The sequence below is a fragment of the Achroia grisella genome, unplaced genomic scaffold (genome assembly GCF_030625045.1).
Source record: "Achroia grisella isolate CSIRO2021 unplaced genomic scaffold, CSIRO_AGI_Agris_v1 utg660, whole genome shotgun sequence".
NCBI classification, from domain to species: domain Eukaryota; kingdom Metazoa; phylum Arthropoda; class Insecta; order Lepidoptera; family Pyralidae; genus Achroia; species Achroia grisella.
Genome location: NW_026712984.1, coordinates 3441557 through 3466893, shown reverse-complemented (window position 1 = coordinate 3466893; position 25337 = coordinate 3441557). Strand labels below are relative to the sequence as shown.

General features: G+C 31.3%; 2 protein-coding genes across 4 annotated transcripts; one reads left to right on the top strand and one right to left on the bottom strand.

The window, feature by feature from the left end:
* Positions 1–3538: 3538 nt before the first annotated feature.
* LOC131849642 (UDP-glucose 4-epimerase) lies at positions 3539–18974 on the bottom strand. 2 transcript variants are annotated; one of them, XM_059199753.1, is made up of 9 exons: positions 18811–18974; positions 18519–18670; positions 11406–11546; positions 9177–9297; positions 8344–8457; positions 7193–7372; positions 5826–5939; positions 4808–4979; positions 3539–4440 (listed from the first exon to the last, which is right to left on the bottom strand). In XM_059199753.1, exons 2-9 carry the CDS (start codon positions 18536–18538, stop codon positions 4205–4207), a joined length of 1098 nt encoding a protein of 365 aa, XP_059055736.1. In that variant the 5' UTR covers positions 18539–18670; positions 18811–18974; the 3' UTR covers positions 3539–4204. The 2 variants fall into 2 exon arrangements, with proteins under 2 accessions (XP_059055736.1, XP_059055737.1); XM_059199754.1 differs by lacking the exons at positions 18519–18670; positions 18811–18974 and adding an exon at positions 16335–17260.
* A 763-nt stretch (positions 18975–19737) lies between these two features.
* Positions 19738–23611, top strand: LOC131849644 (small ribosomal subunit protein eS7). 2 transcript variants are annotated; one of them, XM_059199758.1, is made up of 5 exons: positions 19738–19805; positions 20180–20341; positions 21356–21540; positions 22517–22664; positions 23483–23611. In XM_059199758.1, exons 2-5 carry the CDS (start codon positions 20180–20182, stop codon positions 23558–23560), a joined length of 573 nt encoding a protein of 190 aa, XP_059055741.1. In that variant the 5' UTR covers positions 19738–19805; the 3' UTR covers positions 23561–23611. The 2 variants fall into 2 exon arrangements, with proteins under 2 accessions (XP_059055741.1, XP_059055742.1); XM_059199759.1 differs by lacking the exon at positions 19738–19805 and adding an exon at positions 19841–19930.
* The last annotated feature ends 1726 nt before the right edge of the window (positions 23612–25337 follow it).

Genomic DNA, 25337 nt, shown 5'->3' with positions numbered 1-25337 from the left:
CACCAATCGTTGCCTTACGATTATTTACTCATAGTGCGATTGTATGTCGATTTTTGGTGTTGATATTTGTAACATAGAGCGAAATATTATTAATTCTTAACTTTCTACTGATCTATGGAAATGATTCCTGATAAAATACAGTCGACTTGACTTCAAATCTATCGATTAACCTCCCGGTATTCATAAAAACCAGAACCTTAAATCATAATAATAGTATTTTTATCATATTCTTTCAAATTAAGAACGTGACTTAAATAAAAATACAAAACAGTTCCAGTAACTAAAATATTTTTTTATTCCGTTTAGCAAATTGGAAAGGCAAAGGAACTAAAATAGGTCTTTATGAATAAGAGGGTGTAATCGATTAAATTCTTTAATACATTGATTTTAATTTGTTGTTTGATAGAAATAACTAATGGGCATTTTTATCAAATAACAAATTTAATGCGACTAATATATTTTTACAAAATATTAATGTTGCTCTTCTATCGAGTCTAATTATGACTTGATTAGTATCAAATTGTTTAGAGTAATTGTCAGTCAAGTTCATTATTCGTCATATTGTGTAATTTTATTATATTTAATTTTTTAATTACCTATACAAAGATGGTATTATATTTTCTATAAACTTACTATAAACTGGACGTGGTGTTACAGGATTTGTAATACAAACTTGCTTAATATAAATGCAGTCCTCTTTGTTTTTTAAACGCCATTGTTTGCTGTAATATAAAAATTGAGTCGACCTTCATCCTTCGTCATTATGTTAGTGTTTTTAAATACTGTTAATATTTAGTAATATAAATAATCAGTATGTTTTTAATTACCTATAAATATAGTTTCTTTTCCATTGGTATTCCAGTGTACTTTATCTTAAGTGTTTCTTTTCCTTAACATACATATGTCCGTATTATATGGCTGTATATTAATTATCATAATTTTGTCATTCATATTGCGTGATAGAATTTTTTTTTTATTTTCTTTGTATTTTCGGCATTTTTTTTTATTATGTAAGCTACATACGAAATGACAAATTATTATTTTTTATATGTGGGTGTCGACAGATTAATTGAAGTACTTCATTGTGTATGTTTGTTTCTACTATATTTTTCTCATATTAAGTTAAAATAATAATTTGGTGGTTGCTAAGTAATTTAACTTGGTATTGATTAATAATTATAAGTGCAATTCCTTTCGATTTTATAAAGAAATCAGTTTTAAACTCTTGCATTACGATCTCAAATCATCTAGCATCATTCAGCAGATTTCATTATGAAATAAACTATTTTAAGTTTTAAATATTATATTACGTTCAGCACATTTATTTATCTTGTTTTGTCGTGCTTTTATTAATGCTTCATTCCAAATCATTGGCCCGGAAATAAGAATTTCTTTTGCTGTTTATTAGTAGACCATTACGTTGTATTATTATTTTATAAGAACTTTTTTATAGTGCCTATTAATAAAATTAGAAGCAGTGCATATAGCCCTACTATGAAATTAATTTCCAAACGCGACTGGGCAAGTGATTTGTAAATAATGCAGATTCTAAGTATTTTCTAATAGCTCTAACGTTTTGTTTTAAACCCCTCCTCCCACGAACTGTGGTGTTAGAGATATTGTAAAAATGTAAATCAAATATTTTTAGACGACAGAGTAAAGGTATGTGCTGAATAATCAAGCAAAACTTAGTTTGTAACGATTGAAATTATGAAAGATTTGTAATTTTAGATAATACAGAAAAATAACTACAGTACTATTTGTTTTAATTTAACATTAATTTTACTTCATAGTGAGACAATAGGGTACACTCAGCTCAAAGTCTATAAGGAAATGTAAAAAAAGCATCTGTTGTAATTACCATAACAACAAGATTACATATAGATAGTCAAATGTAGTGAAATATGAAATGATGTTGTTAACAATTCTTAATTATAACGTTAACAAAATAAATATATAATACCTAAAAATATACTGCACAACGGCCCAGGTGAGAGTAAAAATGCCTTACAAAATCCAACTTACAATATCTAATTGTAATCTTCCTTTTATGAATACGAAAGTAACTGTCGCGCTTTCACACCGTAACTACTGAAACAGATTTAAATGAAATTTGGTATTCAGATTGTCTAAGGATATTGACTACTTTCTACTGCTAAAAAATTAGATGTAAGGTTGTGAAAAAAATACCTGGAAGCTTTAAACTTATTTTTTAAACAGTTGATTAAATATAAATAAATATGATATTCAAAGTATGTAAAAATTTTACCCCTAAGGGGGTAAGGTAAAATAAAGAATGAAAATTTGTAATTTTTGAAGTTAAAACGATGAAATTTTTACTTTGGTTTTTTGGGTTAGATTACTAAATATTTTTTCTGTATTTGGTCAAAGTCACTATTCCACGCGACCGAATTTGCGAGCACAGCTAATAGTTAATATTATAACAATATTTATATACTCAAAGACCGATAGACCCATATAGGAAATAATAAAATATAAAATGACATGTAAAAAGAAATATAAATGTGTACTCGATACGTTGTATTCTGTCGTTAAGCAGAGTAAACACTTCATTACTATTTGGCGCTGTCTGAAAATTAAAGTATTAAAGCTAAGCATTAGGATTATACTGTGGCAATTACAAATTATCTGTATAAAAAATGATAGAGTAGGGATTACAGGTCCTCTTATCTGAATTATTACAGTAATTAGCTCATTATGTGTTGTATAATAAATAATATTAATCCGAGGCAGCAGAAGATATCTCTGATTGAAAATTGAATTATGTTCGACGAAATCCAAATCTTTCACTAGCAACAAAATCATACTACAAAATAATAAGTATACACAACGTAAATTCACTAATTTTGATTAAAATAAAGGCCTATTCAATTGTTTATCAAGAATTTAAGCGTCTTTTTAAATGCACACGAGATAGATTTTTTTTAAATAGTATAGTATAAATAATATATAGGTAGCCACATAATATATTTAATTTTATTTAAAATCTGAGATGTTGGCAATTTTATATTTGGTATTTGACCTATTCATATTTCGTGTATCTTTACATAGTATAAAACAAAGTTGGCCCCTCTGTCTGCATTTAAATTTTTCAAGTGACGCAACAGATTTAATGCTGCTTTTAGCAGTGGATAGAATGATTTAAAAGGAAGGTTTATATATATATAATACATGCATATTATAGTACCGGAAAGCGAATAAATTCAAAGATTTGTAATACACTTGGGTCAGGTTGCTAGTCTAAAAATAAAACAAAGTAAATATATAAAAAAGCTTTATTTCGTGACCGAAACAAGACAGTACGTAACATTTTTATATATAGCACCTTGAAGATTACAAAATAATATACCTTTAGGTAAAATAAAATGCATTTAACAATGGAATGATAAGTTTAAATATAAATGCCAATATTAACATTATGTATCGATATGTCACAGAAATAAAAATATAAACGCAATAATTTAATAAATATTTTTAACAACAGATCTCATTACAAATTAAAATGATAAACATCATGTAACACAAAAAATAACGACATAAAATTGTGAAAAATAATTCAAATATAATTTAGTTTTTCCGAGTATTTATTTTATTATAAAAAAAGTACTTTTGATGACGCTGACAGTTAATAGACAAATAAACTGATAAATGTAATGCTTTGGCATTTCCGACATGAATTTGCTTTAAATAACAAAATAAAAATATTTGGTATGTTTAAATACAATATGGCAACACAATAGGAACATATTTATCTAGTTTAATAAAATAAAACTAAGAATATAATTCGAATAAATAAATTTGTTAAATGGCACATAATAAATTTTTGGGATTCTTTGGCGAAATAAATCTGACAAGTGCTTAATCTAATAACTAGTGTATCATAAAAATAGAATTAAACTGGGTCATCTGATAAATAATATAAACTTATTTTTGAATAAAAATTCTATAGTTAAAATTACTTGTATATGTAATTTTCAAATATTTTTGTCTCTTTCTCTCAAGTGAAAATTTTGCTTCAAAGAAAGAGACGAAACATAAGAATTACAATTTATTTTAGGTATAACATTTCATGTTGTTTTCAAAGAGCAGCTACAACATAGCCGCTTGTTGTTCTATTAGGCACCAGTGCGCAGGATCATAAGGGCGCAAGTCGCTTAATAATATGCTTACGTCAGCACTGAGTTTATGCCTTCTTGAAACCATTAGGATTATTACTCTGCCACCTCCACGTGTCTGCACACATGTCTTCTAATGTCCTGGTTGCACGCCAGCCCAGCAGCTTATGCGAGAGCGAGACATCTGCATAGTTGGCAGCTACGTCGCCCGCGCGCCGACCTACTACCTTGTACGGTACCCGCCGTCCGCTCGCCGATTCGAAAGCCGCAATCATTTGGAGTACTGAGTAACCAGTGCCGGTACCTGTTAGGACCAGAGAGTTCTATAATAATGGATTAACGATTCAAAACTTTCGACTTCCTTCCATTTTAGCCGCCAATCAGCTTGCTTCACAAGCTGTTTCAGTTTGAAGGAACACATATGGAAGTGAACTTACAGGAAATTATTGCGGTATAATGCCTTAGTCCTCTGAAATGGGAACTCTGTCTTGTTAATGTATATAGTTAGTGGTTACACTACCATCAGTTGGACCATCATCTCCAATTAAATAAAAAAAATATAGATACTATAAAAAGTATGTTTTTTTACAAAGAACAAGGAAGCAACAATTGTATAATGAGAAGCCATGAATTGATATAATGTTTTGTGATTATCTTTCATAAAATATTACCTAAATTAACAGCATGGAAGCCGCTGAAATCTGGCTGCCGGAACAGCTTAATAGCTTTCACGTGTCCCTCGGCCAGATCTTGCACATGAATGTAGTCGCGGACCCCTGTGCCGTCGGGAGTGTCATAGTCCGCGCCGAATACTTGCAGCTCTGGCAGCCGACCCACCGCCACCTCGCATTAAAGTATCACTATATTTTTTTTATTATCTATGCTATATAAATAATACTAGTGGTCGCCCAGTGGTTAAAATAGGACCATAATTAATTTAAAATACAGTACGACCATTGACAATATTAAAGACGAACAATATTCATCTATTCTCAATTTGACCACAAACTTTAACAATAAACAAAAAAATATATATGTGTTTGTACCAAACACACCACGTATTTGATACTAGTGTGCGTGTTCTCTTAATTTAATGTTTATGCATAATATAAAAAAACATTCTGCACTATTCTCTATCTATACATATAAATAAATTTGAAATAACCGTTTTTTACTACATGCATATAAATATGAATACGGTATATAACCAAAATAATTTTTTTTATAATTTTTGTGTCTGTCTATCTGTTTGTTCAGGCCAATCTCTGTAATGGCTGGACCGATTTTGACGGGACTTTTTTTAGCAGGTAGCTGATATAACAAGGAGTAACTTAGGCTACTTTTATTTTAGAAAAATAAAGTTAAATTCCACACAGACGAAGTCGCGGGAACAGCTAGTATAAACTATAACTGTAATGTATGAAATATTTCCTTGTTTTGTAAAAAGTGGTACAAAGTTTTTGCTTAACGTATTAATATGTAGATAATAAAGCACTATTCTTTGGTAGTAACAATTGAAATTAGAAATATAGCACTTATTGCATTTAAAAGCCCACATCTTAATGGATTTTATACTATAAGGGTATAAGTAAAGATTTGGAGGATTGTGGGAAACAGCAATAACGGCTATGAAATTACTATATTTTTATTTTCATAAATTAGTAAATGATAATATGTAATTTTAAATACCTGTGCAATATACGGCATCAAGTTATTAGGTGTCCCGGTGGGATCCTCACCGATGCGGCCGCTGGGATGCGCGCCCACAGGATTGAAGTACCGGAGTGATATTATCATCCATTTCTGACAAAATATATTAAGTAAATCATTACATAAATAATCACAAGGGATGAACCCATACAGTGAAATGTTACCATCCATTGCGCCCTTTGATCTACTGGATAATTAATCGATTGTGCAATGATATCTTATCCATGACATAGTGATACTAGATTATCCTGTTTTGTGAAGTTTTCTAGACGGCTGTACTATCCGATATGAATGTAATGTTGAAGTTGTTGACATCTAGTTTAGAAATGGCTGTTGCTGGCTCAGTCAGGACAACATATTCATACTGAAATGTCGAACTGTGTTTACTGAGCGGTATGTTCATGTTGAGGCGGACGAGGTGGCCAAAAACTATCTAGTATTGCGGTAGCAGGTCCCTCATTCTTTTACCATTACCGTTTTCGCAATTTCGAACTTGAACTCGCCAGTAATTCCAATAATTCCAAAAAATTGGTGTATATCTAATAAAATATAAAACCAAAGATGGACACGAACCACTTTTATAAAACAATCAATTGTGGCAAGTTCTGGACTTGCCACATTTGATCGTTTACTTTATTTAAGGAAACCAAAGATTAACAAAACGTCTTTTAAACCTAAATACGAAAAACCTTAAAATAATGGTAGGGACAATAACGGGTCCCTTAAACCCTTGTAATAAGTACTACAGACAGTACTCTTTGTCGGGGCTGCTTTGAAGCCAAAGAACCGGCCGCTCACGTAATTCTGGAGTACGTACACAAACGAACGATGCGGTCACACCGTGAAGCCTGTGAGGACACCAGGCTTCTGCGCTTCTGGGTGGAGCTTGGCTGGCTACTTTTGTAATCTCTGCCCTACACGGACAACGACCCAATGGTAGGACAGTAGAGTCCAACTCACATTACATTACAGTGAAATGTGCATTGCATTATACACAAATAAAAAAAACAGTGAGTTTTGCTCCTAGAAGTCTGCTAACATAACATACAGTCAAACACACCTTCACATTCAGGGGCGGATCGTGAATTGTGAGGCCCTGGGCTGAATCTACTTAGGAGCCTACCTAATTATATTACTCAACTAAAAAAATACACCCACCAAAAACAAGCGACCAGAAATTCCCCGTTCCTTTCGATAGACGCGCACTTGTATGGATCTCAGGGTTGCCAACCAAAAAAATATCAGGGGCACTTTGTTTCTTCGGGCCTTAGGTAGATCCGCCCCTGATCCATGTGTCCCATTTATAAAATTAGTATGTATTTATCTATAAACAAAAACGTATCTACCTGATCACTGCCGCACACGTCCTTCATGATCTCCTCGCAGATATACTTGGTCTTCCCGTAGGGGCTGGCGAGCGCGCGTCCTGTAGGGTGCCCTTCTCTTAACGGCAGTGTCTCCGGCTCCCCGTACACTGTACACGACGAGCTGTACACTAGCTTGTAGACGCCGTACTTCCTCATTACCTGCATTTACCAATGTAGATTTACTACAAAGACATCTGCGTTTTGTTCTATCATTCCGTCAAAGAGTTTGCTTTGTAATTAAATTAAATAATTTATTCGTTTTTATACACATTACAGTTTTGCTAATATTATAAGCGCGGAAGTTTGTGAGTGTGGATGCATGTTTGTTACTCTTTCACGCATAAACTACTGAATGGGTTTTAATGAAACTTTACAGTAATATAGCCTATGCATCAGAATAACACATAGGCTAGATTTTATGCTGAAATTTATATATTGAACTTTAACGCGAGCGAAACCGCGGGCTCAGCTAGTATTATAAACGCAGTAGTTTCCGAGTGTGGATGTACGTTTGTTACTCTCTCACGCATAAACTACTGAATGAATTTTAATGAAAATTCAAATTCAAAATATCTTTATTCATGTAGGTCTATTACAGACTCTTATGATATGTCAAATCTACCGTCAGTTCGGAATGATATCGAGATGAGAAGAACTGACAAGAAACTCAGCTCGTATTTTTTTCAAATAATAGTGGAACATGTTTATAATAATATACAGTCATTAAAATTCAAATTTGGGAGAATAGAGTAACCACTAGCATATGCTATCGCAAAGAACAATAAATTTAATCAGTGTTCACAACCTGAAACTTTTCAATAATATATCTTATACATCAAGGGGCGTATTATGAACTCTTATTCCCATTCGATTTACGGCTTAAACTGAACTGCCTGGCGATTTCGTATTACGAACGCTATTAGCCAGCCAGTCAGCGGTCACGTGACAGCTGAACGTCTTCTGCCCGAAATTTATTATGAGCGTTTCATTTGACATGTCTAAGGAATAAATCTAACAATTCAGTTTACGGTGGCTTCATATTAGCTCAGAAGAACAAAGACTATAAACAAGCGGTTGAAACCGCGGGCACAGGTAGTTTATGTTTATTCTTAATAAATAAGTTTCCATACCTCAAGTAATGTGCATGTTCCTGTAATATTCGCCTGGTAATATTCGAGGGGTTTCTGTACTGACTCGCCGACCGCCTTCAGTGCTGCGAAGTGAATCACGCAGTCTATGTTGTGCTGAAGAAAGCCAATACAAATAAATAACAAGGTGATATAAAACAGTTGTATATATACTGTACTGGATAATCGGAAATGTATTTATTGTTCTAAATTTGTATTGAAACTTATAGTTCTTGTTTATACTTTCTGTCTTGTTAATCGTTTCCCAATATATATCTCCGTATATAAGTATTTTTCCATAATTTTCTTTTCTATACTAATATTATAAAGCTGAGATTTTATAGATATTATAAGAGTAGTTTGTTTGTTTTAACGCTCTAATCTCAGAAACTACTGGTTCGAATTGAAAAACTTCTTTGTGTTGGATAGTTCATTTGTCGAGGAAGGCTTTAAGCATGCACGCACATTACGCTACGACTAATAGGAGCTGCAATGAAAAATATTGCAGAAGGTGGGGAAATACAATGTAGATGACGTTGCGTGGGTAAAGGGTAAAATAAGTTATAGTCAGCAGAAGTGGACCGAGCATATCAGCTGAGTCAGCATTGGTAGCTGGGGCAGAAAAATTATAGAATGACGCACACGTACTATTTATCATTTATAGGTTGCCTCGAATGTGGTATAATAGTGTAATCACTAATACGGACATAGAGCATAAAAGCAGACTAAATCGCGGGGAACAATTAATATACCATTGAATTAAAAAAAAAAATATATATATATATAACGGCTTTGGAGAAGTAGAAGACGAGTCTACTTGTAAAAAAAGTACTTACATTTTCAAACACATTGCTTAAACCATTTGCGTCTCTGATATCCACATCGTAAAACTGTATAGTTTTGCCAGTCAACTCCTCCACCACTCGCAGTGGAGAAGGTTTCTTCTCACCTTCTTCTCTGTAAGCAAGAACTTTAATCTGTACATATATCTATCATAAAAAATTAAAAATGTAACTGATCGCTGTCTTTAGATGGAATATTTGAGATATTCTGTTATAGGGAGACTTTGTCAACGTAATAGAGCCCCAAAACAATAATTGTTTGTCTGTGAGTTTGTGCGATATCACAAAAAAAATACAATTTTTTGTGGTATACTTTATTTTGAATATTTTTTTGTTTCACTAATTTTACAAACAATAAAGATATAACCATAATTTCACGGGTTGAGTTAGTTACGAAAAACCTGGTAATCTGTTGTAAAAATGAAGAATATCATAATATATTCTTATGAAATTAGAATGGTATAAAAGTTACCAGCCCCACCAGATAGGAAGTAATGACTATGGCAGTACATAAACAGCATATTGTGAAGCCTGTGATGAACATGCGCCTGAGGACTGTCGTTATGCTAGCGTACTTTGCAATTTTACTGGCACATTAAACCAGCACAAAAATTCCAAAGTAAACTAAATAAAGAGAGATAGAGGTATCCACGCATTTGAATTTGTTCATAATCAATGTTTGATAACTTTTGTTTTATTTTGTTTTTAGTAATGACCTCTCTAATACTTGTTGCTAGGTATGCTAGTAGGGGCTTCAGGTTTGTTGAATACATAGAAAGTATATTGTAATAAAAGTAAATTGCAGACATATATAGGTAATAGTATAAAACAATTAGGAATTAGGAGCACAAGATAATTCTGTCTGCGGAAGAAGCCATTTTTGTAGTCTATTTTATTTTGCCGCGTAAATGTAATGCGCCACAGATGCACAATAATGCACGGCGCGCAGAGGCAGTAGGATTACGAGCGCATTATGGCTTTATTTGTAATATTTGTATTAACACTTGTAAATTACGTTGTAATCCATTATTATTATCAGCTGATCAGACAATAATTACGTCAGTCCAGATTAAAGATACAAGCGAATAACATCAATTAGAATGTATAGATACCTAATCAATAGATTAATAATGTTAATAATTAATAATTAATTTTCATTTCCTGAACGGGAAAATCTTTATCGTTTCCGGTTACACATACGGACGTGACGTTGACACAAAATGTAGATTTCAATTGAGAATCTCGTCCATGTTCCAAACTTCTATTTCATTTGCAAAATTTATTAGGATACTATTATGAAATTGAATTTTTAAAAATATTAATAATTTATTCATTTTTATCATATTTTTACTGAAATGTATAAAAATAGGTTTCAACATACTCAGCTGATTCCAACAGTTTTGCTCAACTGATTGCGCTGTAATTTTGCATAAACGTTGAGTTTGAATGACAATGCATGATTAGCCACGTGACATCATTGTAAATTCAATCAATAAGTATAATTATTTGTGTGCTTTTCAAGGATATATGTATCCAATTAAAGGGTTCGCTCGAGTTCGCCATCAAATTCAATATGGCAGACAAAAGAATGTATTTAAATATGTTTTTATTACAAATTCATTTCAAAATCATGATAAAAAGAAAATAAAATGAAATTTTGTCCTCTATTTTGTTCTTCATGTATATAGATGACCCTTGAAGGCCCCCACTTGAAGCGTCAGCTTGTTTGTGAATCCAGTTACATAAAAATATATAATAATAATAACTCTGGACAATTTACACAGCTTCATCTAGTCCCAAAATCAACTTTACTTCAGAAAACTGACAGAAATACATTTTTTTGTAACTACATACATAGAAAACATCGACCAATACAAATAATCATACTCATAAATATAGAAGAAAACAAACGTTTGCATCGTGCAATAATAATCTCAGGACCATTCACACAGCGCCATCCTAGACCCAAGTTATGCTAGCTCAAGCTTGTGTTATGGGTACTAGATAACTGATATAAACACTTATATTTTTTTGGCAAATATATACGTAATATACGTTATAAACAAGCATATTCATAAATATAGAAGAATACATATAATTGCATCGTGCAATAAGGACCATCGGAAGTAAGGAGGCGAGCTAAATCACTAAACTACCGAGGCCGTCAAATGTTCAGATATTTTCTAATGAATCGAATAGGTCTGTTCTATCACAACTACTTACCTATACGAGTTGCATAAATTATCAATAACAACTATATCGAATTGAGTGTACTCGTGTTGACACTGGAGTAGTGCAGCGACGGTATGAGATCCCACATAACCAGCGCCACCCGTTACCAATATGGCAGGTGTCATGGCGACTCTGAAACAAAATATCACGTTTAAAATATATCCCATGATTTATATCCTAGACAAGAAAATTACAATAACATCGTTCTCATGGGGACGGCCATCTGAATGAGATATTATCGGTAAAAATCATCTCCTAAGACAGTGAATTCTATGAATTTATAGAAATTACTAGCTGACCCAGTAAAAGTTGTTTTACCATATAAATTAAAATCACGATTAAAAAGTAGGAGTTGATGGTATATTTCTATCACCTGTTTAGTACCCACAGTATATTAATTTAGTTAAAAGAGCAACACACAAGTTTCTTGCTCATTCTTCTTGTGATGAGTCTGCATTCCGAATGAGCGGTAGAATAAAAAAACTAGATTATTCAAAAGCGCTTATATTAAGTTTATTTGAATAAAGATTATTTCTATTTCTATATGTTCTGCTTCGTTTGGAATTGTTGAAATGACAAATATATAAACAGCAACGTGTACATTACTTTTTTTTTATTTATTTTATTTTTTCCATTCTTTATCTGTAACGTCAGTCTTACTGTCTTACAACTTTATACAAAAATCTAACTCGGCCGATGGCGCTGCGTAAATTTTCCTGGATTAAAATAAAGAAAAGAAAAACGATCAGGCCGTCCAATGTATAATAGAACAACTAATATCACCCTTTTTTTCGGTTTACTTTAATGCTGTTGGCCGCAGCCTTTACAGCTTCACTGGACGATAGAGGGCGAGTGCACATAACACAAACACACGGAAGGACTTATGGAGCGGCCAAAGGCCAACTCCCGCCTGATGGATACGACTTTAATCTGAGAGCACTGCTAGAATTTCGAACCTCGGCCGTCGTAATTTCCCCGTTTAAATTGGACGGAGATCGGAGGGGGGGACAGGAAATAAGTGTAATGTTATAGATTCATGACAGTCGTACACTAGATATTCGAATAATTGTAATTTAATTTATAATAGTATACTAAAGTGTTTATCTATACATGTATGTTATGAAACAAATTCTCAGTTGCGTCTATATATGCTTGCAATAATCTCAAAAACTAATGAACCGATCGGGATTGAGCGGAGGGGTCGTATCACACTTCCTTACACGTTGTTTTAGAAAAACTATCGTCAGATATTATGTTACATCCTGTTCACATCACAGTACGTAATGTTTAAAACGACCATACGTCATTTACGCGTATGTACGAAACTAACAATAACACATTAAATATATCATTAGATTTTTTTTTTGCTGTTCTGTAATGATTTGATACTCGATAGTTAAATTTTGCATCTGACCGCTAATTATTTTTAATTCATTTATACATAAATAAAATTTAAATGTATGTTTGTGATTTCAAGTTAGGCATCCGCATAAAAAATAATATTAAAAAAAAATGTCTAACTGAACTAGATATTAGCAAAAAGAAGTGCTAATATCTAAAATAGTTTTTGACGGGACTTTTACTGGCAGATAGCTAGTATTATAAAGAGTAACTTAAGCTACTGTTATTATAGAAATATTTATAGAAACCTTCAAGAAAAGAACTTATTCTTTCTTAAAAGGCCGGCAATGCACTTGAATTCTCCTGGTGTTGCCGATGCTCATGGCTTATGGGCAACGGTAATTACTTAACTCAGCTCGTATAAATATATACATATATACCTACATGAAAACTGGAATTTATCACTATTTCTAAAATTCTAAATATAAGAATAGGTATTACATATTTGTCAGAAACTTGTGACTGTATATTTTCCGGCCTCAGATGTATACAAATTATACAAATAAATGCTAAACACACTGCGTAGAATTTTAACAAATGTACGTACACGTTCTGATAAACTATTGTAGACTGTATTATATTTACATAAGGATAAAATCAACATAGCAATGCTTGATGGTCACATTTCTTACAATGAGCACAAATCATATTTCATGCACTTGTGGACATAATACAATGCACTTAAGTATGCTGAAAACCGTAATAAGAGTTACGACACCACTTAGTGCTAACCTAGATTCTTAATACCATTCTCTACAGTACTTGTATAAATATAGACGGCCTCGGTGATGTAGAGATTTAGTACACCGCTTTACTTGCGATGGTCGCAGGTTCGATTCCTATGCATTTAGTGGAAAGCTGTTATAATTTGAAATTACAAGCAGACACTTATATTCTATTTATATATATATACTTGTATAAATTATAAATGTGAATGTGTGACTGTCTGTATCATTGTTACCTATTAACCTACGGCTCAACGGATCTTAATTAAATTTGTTACGAACGACATATGACATACCAACGATATACGACATATACTACGCATACAACATAGACACATACTATATTTTATCTTATAAAAAACAATAATCTAGTAGGGGTTAATTTTTATGCAATATTTCATATATTGCATAAAAATTAATGCAGGCAATAAGATCTATGAATATACTAAATTTCATTCGAATCCGTCCACCCCAGCCCTGGTCATATAGGTCGTGGCCTAGAGGCGGCAGCGTCCTAGGGGCGGCAGATTTCAGAGGATAAAAGTCAGTTTTCTCATGGCTTTTTATACTTTAAAGAATAGAAACTCATTCCTATCGAAACCCATATTATCGTAATATATATAGTATATTATATAGATAAGTATATGTATAATATAGTATAGCGTGAATGATAGATGAGAGCAGCAGTTAAACCTTCTTTACTACAAATAGAAAATTATTATTTTTTAAAGGATGGGGCAGCGGAAATTTGTATGCCTACACTCATAGAAATATAATTCCGGCACTGGTCCATCCATATCTAAGAACAACTAATATTGTTCACATTTTTCATCCTCAGCGTATGTGATTACGTGGTGGCTTAAAAAGGCATTCATCAGTCATTTTCAATAATAATAAATCTTATCTTATTAAACCGTCATAATTCTCTACAAGTAGAATGCATTAATCCTTGGATTAATAATATTATTAAGTGTAATAACACATTGTCCATTATTACTATACTACGATGTGATTAGCCGACTTCAAAACAAGATGATTCTCAATGCTTTGTATTTTTTACATCTTTGTTACCGAACTTTGATATTCATAAGCCCATTTATAAATTTCTTCCCTTGCCGAGGTAAATTTTATAGAAAATCATCTACGTGGGTATTACCAATACAAAAGTAGGTGTCTCATCTATTTTAGCTACGTAACTTGCTTTGTAAGCTTCGTTCAAAAGGTGAGAGTTGGCAGTGAAATTACAGAGTATAGAGGCGTGACAGTTTATTCTTCCAAAATATTTATTGTCTTACTAAATGTTACGAAATATTCTGTGAATATAATATAAACAATATACACTGTCTTATAGATAAATTATTCTACGACAGTCAATAAAACGTAATATGAACTTATATAAATGTTTCCAAAACCGGCTAGATGCAAATGGGGAAAAAAATATGTACAGATATATCCAAAACTATATTCGTTTCATTTGACATTATTGTATCTTATACTGATAACTTAAACAAATTAAATTCATTTAACCAAATTAAAATAACTTAAGGTCAATTTTATATTGTATTTTTAACTAGCTACCATCCCCTCCCTCCCTTCGCACGGGTACATGTACCCGAAGCCGGGGAGGGTAGCATACATATAAACCTTCCTCAGCAAACAGACTTCAGGAAGCGGAAGCGACTTCATTTTATACTATGTAAAGAAGCATTACATGCTATAAAATACTATGATAGGATATTCGTGAATCGTGATTGTACGAGCATCTAGTTTTTCTTATGTAATTGAAATGGCAAAAAAGACGGCCTAACCTGATGGTAAGCGGTAACTGTCGTGTATATACATGAACAACACTACGAACATCACGTTATCATATGACACCCGTGAAACCGTGCTGCAAATTAAAAGAACTAAAATATCACACTATACCCTATTACCGAAACACAGTTTACAAATCAAGCTGCTTTGCGGCTGAAATAAGATCAGACTGATGATACGCAAGCGACTTTTACAGCCTACTTCTGAAACCTGAGCACAGCTGAGCAACCTCAATACTATGGAAAATAAACAACAATTAGAAATGCTTATATTATGGTTAGAACATAGAAGATATTTAAACAAACAGAATAGAAATACAGACAAGAACAGTATTGTGCTAGACTCGAACCCGCGACCACCGCGAAATAGACTGCTATACCGCTACACTACGAAGCTATATTTATTTTTAAATTTTGATATTTTATTTGATAATTCGCATTTTGTTACTTGATCAAAAAGTTTAGTTTCATAAGTACGAGTTCTCTATCTTGCTTTTGACTTGGTATATGTACATATATATTTATAGATATATATGTATATGTAGTTATATTATAGGTACTTTATATTATATATATTATAATTATAGTCTTTGCCTACGTTCATTACTGTATAATTCTGTAAACACAACACTTTTACGTATATTTAGCAGTATAAGCAGATGTTGGTAATGAATTTACATAACAAAAACAAATAAGTAAAGAGAATGCCAACTGGATTCCACTTACGTGAATATTTAATCTGTAAAATGTATTATAACAATAATATAATACGTACTGGTAGTATAACAAATTGCACTTGGACAGTTGATAAAAAAAAATGTTTATTCTTAAATTAAATATATTTCTTTTTTATTAGACTATACGAGTAATAAGCGTCACGAATTCACGAAACAACGTCAGTTGGGTCACTGTGAATTCCACTTACGTGTAATATTTGTTAATCTGCAAAATGAATATTATAACAAAAATATAATACGTACTGGCAGTATAACAGATTGCACTTGCGCAGTTGAATAAAAATAAAAAAAGGAAAGGTATTTTTTCTTATTTAAATACACACTTTTTTATTTGATTATACGAGTAATAAGCGTTACGAATTCACGAAACAACGTCAGCTGGGTCACTGTGGAGGCAGACTGAAACGTTATCAACAACCGCGTTATGATTCTGTATACTGTACACATACGTTATCAATGCTTCTATCAAAATACTTGCGTGGTGTTTCCCTTTATGGATAATTAGTATCACTATCGACCCGCCCCGGCTTCGCGTGGATGCAATAACTGTATTCTCTATTATTTTTTAATAAAACAAATACCATATTGCTCAGACCAAGAATTTTTTAATTCAGTTTATTACCATCACTAATTGTATGTTATGGGATGTTTCTCGCTACTAATGTAGGTACTGTAGCTTATTATATAGTTTTTTTATTACTATTGTTATTATTATAAAAAGAAACAAACATATACAAAACAAATCCTGTCCTTATAATAATTTAAAGAGACGAATATCTTTACGCAATCTCTCTATACACCATGCAGTTGCGGTTCATCGAGCAGCAAGAAGAGAAACTTCAAGCTGATCTCCAGACTTGTGGGATGGATGTAGGTTTAAAGAACTGATGCACTGACAATGACAAAAAGGGTTTCCGATACACACCAACGCCGAGTGTTAGGGGTGGAATGGCATTGTTAGTAATGTGGATTAAGAACCCCTTTGTTTGCAATGTATCATGTCAGGCTGACCTCCACATGGTTCACCCTGGAAACCATCGTGGTAAAATACTCCACAAATTTATCACGACGGTTAACTAACCGGAGACCTCATGCTAATCTTATCAACCTCCACTGCTCCCCAGTGTAAACCACAGCACAGGCAGGTGCACCATTTAGTTATGATCCATTAGAAAAACACAGAATGTTGTCTGAAATATACTTAATAATATAATATAATAATAAAGTTGATACATTTTTAAATAAATTATTAATTTATTTTATACAGGGTTAATTATAAAATACTAATCAAAGGGATAAGCTTTAAGGAAAAAACAAAATCTAAATCTAGAAATAACCATTTAATTTGTATGAACTTTTTAGAAATTATTTTCAATATTCCAATTCTTTACTATTGGGAAAAATCACTTAATTGAAAACCCTTTACCACTAATATTATACAATACTCAATATTCTTATAAGATTGGAAGATCAAAATTAATCCCCCTTATCTATATAATTTATTTCAATTTGAAAACAATATTTTAATAAAATATTGGTGTGTTTATATTAATATAAAAAGGTTCTATCTATATGGTCCCGACATAAGAACATGATTCTGTTTTATTTTATTCAATCTTAACAGTTTTACATGTCTTTCTCTGACTATTCCTATTTTCTCACTATTTCTCTACTTTGCTCTTTGTGTCTAACTTTTTCCTGCTATTTTCCTAATATCTTCTCGCCATGTTAGTTGTCTCCACTCTGCTTCTTGTGGATAATTTTACATAGAGTCAATGAAATTGAGAAAAGTTCAAAAGACTATGGTAATTACATATATTGCCCATACATGAAGTATAAAATATTAATACAAAAAACTTAAAATATCAATAGAAATATAAATAATCTTTATTCAAATAAATTCAATACAAGCACTTTTGTATAGTCATATTTTTTTTATTCTACCACTCATTCAGAATGAGAGAAAAACTTAATATTCATAAGCGGCTAACATGTGCTACAAGAATAAACTATTTTTGATTTGATTATTAAGCTGTCTATGCTTATAATATAGATGGACGCCATACATTTGCCTAAATTCAAAATTAAATATGTACACATTATTAAATTCTATAATTCTTAAAAAAAAATAAGAGTTTCCAATAGAAACATAGTAGATTTATATGAAACACCACTGCAAGCTCTTTTTAGAGCACATTAGACTTGTCAATATTAATATTTTAGAACATTTTATCTAATATACCAAATTCTCATGTCACAGTAAGTATGTGTTAATCATTATGAGAACCATTGACATTAAAACAGTCCATGAATCCATAAAAATGAATATTAATTTAAAAGAAATCTAATATTAAGTCCAAAACATCTTAACAAATAATTTAACAACTACATACAATACATAGAAATTAAAATATCACAGACACATACCCATTTAAATTTGGCCTCATTATTTTACAGTAACTGTCAGCTTTAATAAGAACACAGTATATTATCTGCCTTTAACATAAACCGTATTTAATTCAAGGCCTATTTATTATTTCATAGTATTTCATTTCATGTCAGACGAAACATTTTCCAGTCTGAAATAAACAGTAATAAACACATTATGATCACACCTATTGAAAGACTGAACGTCAAACAATTCCTATTCTTATAGCAAATGAAAAAGAAAAAATGTTATATACGATTAGCAATTAAATACTAGTATATAAAAACAAACCCTTTATATTGACTGTTCAAGAGAACATCTTCGATAATTTTAATGAATAGTATACAGCATAGTAACATATCATATATTCTGCTATATTTACTTTACTGTTTGATATCAAATAATGAAATGATTGTTTTTAAATCAATTCAGTAAGATTCGGAAATTTCAAAACATAAAATATGTACGTCAATGTCGTTGTCATTATAATTAAATAAAAAAATAACCGCACGCACCGAAAGCACGTGTTAAAGTTATTTTTAAAATATTTCGATATAGATATCAGTGAAAAATCTACACTTATATAAATGTTTCTTTCAACAATTATTAGTAAAAATAATAATACTCTGTTGGTTTTTCTTATGTTAAATGCAATGCTAGAAACTGTCACTCATTTAGTATAATAAATGACAAGAATAATATAAAATTAATTTAATTGTTCAATATTAAAATTAATACTAATAATATAATTACTTTAATACCGATAAAATTACCAAAATAATTAACAATGGAGGAATTATATGATTTAAATTAATTTTTGAACGTATACATAGGGAATGTTACTATTAACTAAATTCTGAATGCTGTGGGGTAAATTTGCCACATTTTTTAATTCTTCACATTTTATTGTCTAATTTTTTAAGAAGTGCTAATAAGTATACTTAAGTAAGTAGTCATGATATGTACCTAACTTACTGTAATTGTAGTTAACAAGTCTAAAAATAATGTTTTCAGTATTAACTTATTTGTAAATTACATGAAAAATTCTTATTTCTTATTTGAAAATATTGTATGGGCTGATTATAAATATACATACTTCTTTTAATACACATGTAAAAATATTGACTAACAAATTAAAATATTACAACTGTTTTGTAATTTACCAGTATAATAAATCCAAATGTATTTTAAAAATTAAAAAATATTTTTATTTTTATCTGGTACTAAAAATTTAAAGGCTTAGCACACTGATCTTCTATCTCTTTCCCTCCCCTCAAGTATTCAAGGTAGTTGTCATTGTTGATTTTTAGTGAAATTTTATGAAATTATTAATTTTATTACATAAATATTGCCTCAATTTGTTTCACATATTAACCAGCACCATATATATGCCAATAGATAATTATTTACGGTACTGATCTTAAAGATTATTTCGGGTGACACTTCCTCCGTCTGACACCAACGTTGTTTTTGTTGCCGAAAGTGAAATAGAAATTACAATTATATATTACCTACTTGTGTGTGATAATAACATCATAGATAACATATATAATTAGTGTATTCGAGTGCTACTGTTTAAATTCTCATACTAAATTACAGTTAACATTCCTAACCTCTACTTTAAAGTTCTGCTGAAAATAAAAGTGTTGGTGAATTTCAGATGAGTACGAAAATTATCAAGGCAAGCGCCGGTGAACCCGATGTTTTCGAGACTTCGATCTCGCAGGCGCTGGTCGAGTTGGAAACCAACTCTGACCTGAAGGCGCAGCTGAGGGAGCTGTACATTACAAAAGCTAAAGAAATTGAACTGCACAATAAGAAGGTATGTTTCAAGTTATTATCTAGACAGTTAACTCATGCTTCAACAATGCTTTTAAGAAAGGAGACTTACTATAATCTAGTAGGTAATTTTTCAATGATAGTTTTTATAGGCACTTGTTGTGTACAATCCCAAGCAATAATATGTACAATATAGACTTAATAACCCATACTTATTCTTGTACAGATAATATATAAAATAATTTTGTCTAAACTGTGAGGGAAGTCATCTTAGAACTTGTAATGTTAGCAAAGTAGCAATTCTATTGAAATAAATAACACAGATTAACGGATGAACTAAATATAACTACAAACCAAAATTAATATTGTAAAAGCACACTAATTCATAAATTAAAACATTACAAACATTCAACATGAAGATAATATGCCAAATACATTCTCTTTTCAAATGTTTAAACATACTTTATCTGCTGTCAGTCAGTCTGAACCACAGATCAAAAAAGTTCCATGTTCAGTTGTTTGAACTTAAATTTTAAACCTCTTTTTAACATACTATTAACACCTCAGGCATTTATATATCATATGCTGTATCAAATAACTTGTTGCCCCAGTTTTTATCTTCATTGTTTATAATAAGCTAAACTATTTTAATTAGAAAAATATTAAAATTCCCGCAATGCTAGATAAAAATGAAAGTGTGTATATGTTTGTTACCTTCTTAGTACTAAAAATTAACAATTCTTAACAGTTTGTATAATATAATACAGATAAACTGTAATAAAACTAGTTACCCATAAATTCATATTGGGACATGGTATTATCCTTATTATTTATGAGTATTATTTCAATTGTTCTGGGCATAGGCAAGTATTCTTGATTTCTAGCAACAATCTATTAAGTTTGTTATTCAAAATATTTAAATTTGGATGTCCTTATAGCTTATATATAAATGCATGATATACAGAGAAAATACCTAGACCCCATCTAGACCATATATGTATGTACATGAAATAATAGATTTTCTTTATGTTCATTTTTGGTTTCTTCTGTTTTCCAGTCAATCATCATTTATGTGCCCATGCCCAAGTTGAAGGCGTTCCAGAAGATTCAGATCAGACTGGTCAGGGAATTGGAGAAGAAGTTCAGTGGTAAACACGTTGTTTTCATTGGTGACCGGAAAATTCTCCCCAAGCCCAGCCACAAGACGCGCGTCGCTAACAAACAAAAGAGGCCGCGCTCCAGGTATGTTGAACTACATTATTTAAATTAAAAAAAAAAGTGTTATAGGTTGTAGCCAAGTAGTTTACTACCTTTAACTGAGCCGAAGTGGTTGTGAGTTTAAATCTGAATGACTAGCTTGTGAAAGAAACAACATTCTTAGAGGAAAATGTAATATGTAGGCTAGCCTCCTGACATGTTGGATAGTAAAATGTCGGTTTTATTTAAACTGTTGAGTTCACCACAATGTTGATAGTCGCCAATGGCTTTGATTATACCATCTGAGATAACAGTTGTGATGATATGTTAAAGTCCCATGTGACAGTTAGTTATTAAATATTTATATTTAATAACTGTCATATGCAACTTTGTCTATGGTCTGACCAACAGTAGTAATTTTGTAATTTAAACCAATACTTTCTGAGATCAGTGTGTTTAACCAAAGAAACTTTAGTGCTCTAATGAAAATAAAATTTAAAATATTAATATGGATAATAAAGTTTCTTGTCAATTCTTCTCGACTGTAGCAGCCAGCTGAACTGAATGCTACAGTTAATAATAGTAGTAATATTAAAGTGCATGTCATAAAGTAGCTTCTTCTTTATTTTAAATGGCTGCTACCAAATTTGAGTGGTGATTTTGTCAACATCATGGTTTGAGAGACCAGTGGAATTTTGTAGCTGTGATTTATTTCAATTTGATCATTAAAGTTTGACAAATTCCGGGTCCATATATCGTAGTTAAAGACAAAACATCACCTCAGGGACAACAAACAATTATTAGTAGGTTTCATTATTAAGTGGACATACATAAACAATTAATATTAAAATGAGGGAGTCTGGTGGGAATTACAAATTTAGATTATTCATCATAGGAGTAGCCAAAACTATCTTAAGAACTATGTAACGATTTTTAAAGCTTGGAACCTAAACTGTTATGCAATATACTAAAAAGAGAACACATTGGCAGACATATTTTCACATATTAACGATTTTTTCAGGACACTGACCTCAGTGTATGATGCTATCCTCGAAGACTTAGTGTTCCCCGCTGAAATTGTTGGCAAGCGCATCAGGGTCAAGCTGGACGGCTCACAACTCATCAAAGTGCATTTGGACAAAAACCAACAAACCACCATTGAACACAAGGTACATATTCTTTTAAAATATTAGAAATAAACTATATTATTACACCTTTTATAAGACTTCTTGTAGTATACATATCAAGGGACACTAAATTTGGGAGACATGTTCTCTATGTTCACTCACCTGATAGAAAACCAGACTGGATATTATCAAAGTACCCACAAGTATAATATATGACACCTATTTATGTATTTCTAATTTTTTTCTTAATACATTGGATATGTACATGATTTCCATCCAGCCATTGATATTGCTAGTTGTCAGAGATTAAATCCTGTGAAGATTTGTTGTATCTTTGTATTATGTCTAAAGCCATTTACGAGTGAAATTACATGGTATGGAAGTTTGGACTTACAGAATGGCATGGAAAACATGAAATCGGTTCTGAGAATGTATATAGACAACAATTGCCACTTTACGTCAGCTTACTTGCCATTGCAGTCATATGAAAAACATGTGCTTGGAAACTTTGATGGTGTCGTGTGTGAGACACTGATCCTAGTATAATGTACAAAAATAATAATAAAATTTAAGTAGATATAATAATAAATAATGAATAGCTAGCCTTATTATTATATCTACTTACATTTATGTAGTTTATGTATCTAAGTATTTTTGTATATTAATTAATTAATATTTCATTATTATTAAGAGATTAACTAAGACAAATAAACTAGGTATTTCAGATAAAATAAAACAACATTGTTCTCTCTTGTAGCTAGTAATTAGTTGTAATAGTTGCAGACAGTTACCGTTTCAATTGCTAGCTCAGAAATGGAAGGAATGCTGGAACAAATATTAATATCAATTTCTTATTTCAGGTGGACACTTTCCAGTCTGTATACAAGAAGCTAACAGGACGCGAAGTCACCTTCGAGTTCCCCGAACCCTACTTGTAAATTAGACTATGACTTTACAATAAAATAAACCCATAAAAATCTATAATTCTATATTTTATTTTTTTATTTATGCAGTTTTGATACCCGAACGATGCAAACATTTTTATTCATGAGTATGAATGTTTTTATAGATTTGGGTATTTTCTATATAATATACATAGATTTTTAGATGTATCTATGATATGTAAGTATTTCTATCAGTTACTTAGTAACTTTTACACGAACTCTGCTTAGCTTAAAACTAGATAGCACTGGGCGAATCGTCCAGGATAACTATTATTAAACTTGGCTTGAAAATTAGTCCGCTGTCGTTAAAACTTTATATTATTGTCCGTAGGTGATATCACTCATCATGAAATGGTTGGCCAAAACCGCCGAAAATTACATAAAAAATGGACCACTAGTTCAACTGCGTTTAGATAGAAAATATATACATTATATTATGTCAATATTCAAATACGATGTACATTGTTCATGAATAAATAAAGATAATTTTCTCTTCTGCTAGAGGAACTATAGGACTCCCATTAATTTTATAGAACAACAATTAGATGCTAAATATATTACATTTGGCAATAAATGACGATATTAATTCAAAATAAGATTTTTAAAGTCGACTATAAGATTAAAACGGTAAAGTCGATATCCCGATTTTACAGTTTATTACCGACAAATTATTTACTTAGAAATACTTTACGTGTTTTGTATAGGAATAAATAACAAACACCAATATATATTAAAGCTAATTTATTGATTGTAACAAATCAGTCCATCCCATTGTTCGTAATTATCATACAAATATCCACAAGTTCCAAATATATATAACTGCAATTAGGGTTTTATACATGCATAAATCACTGAATAGTAATAACAATTTTCACAATATTGCTTCCTCGATATGAACTACGTATATACTAAACTAACCGCCGTATAAAAAAAATAATGGTCATACGCAGTAAAGGTACAATCTGAAAGCCTGTAGGGATATTATTAATGAAAGTAATTAATTCTTCGCCAAAAAACTTTGGAGAAAACTGAAAATATTTTTCTTCCTTTTATATAAACTGTGCGGCCACATCATCGATTTAGTAAGAAAAGTTTAGTTTTGTCTGTATCTGGCCTATTTTTGACGAAAATAATAGTTTGAGGTCAATTTTATACGTAACAAAATATATTACCGTCTAAATAAAGTTCCGAGTTTTATTTACTACGTATATCTATTACGATTTGTGGATAATTGTGATGAATTGAAAATTGAAAGGGCAAGAAATGCATAAAATATGTGCAGAATAATTCTTACACATTAATTACAGTAGTCTTCGTGAAAGAAATAACACTAAACAGAACATAGCTAAATCAGTCAATAAAAATGCAAGTATGTGGGTGTAAAAATAAAATTATTTACAATAAAATATATATACATTAATAAAACATGGTCATTTTTATCTACAAATAATTGACATTGCTTTTTTTATTATTATATTAATTTCAAATATAATTAAATAAGAATTTATTGACTTCATGACTACTTACAGCCTACACACGATATTAATATCAGGTGCAACATTGGAGCAGTGAGTCATATCAATCGGCGAGCACACTAACGTAAAATCGTTCTTGATTTCGCTACAAAGGAGGCGATCTAGAAAGCAATCCTGAATGCCCTAAATCTATCTATCTAGCATTGCTACGATAATTATAATTAGTGCAGTGTGAAGGCCGCTTTAGTGAAATATAATCGGTAATGGTATGGGCAATCTAAGGTTATAGACAATAT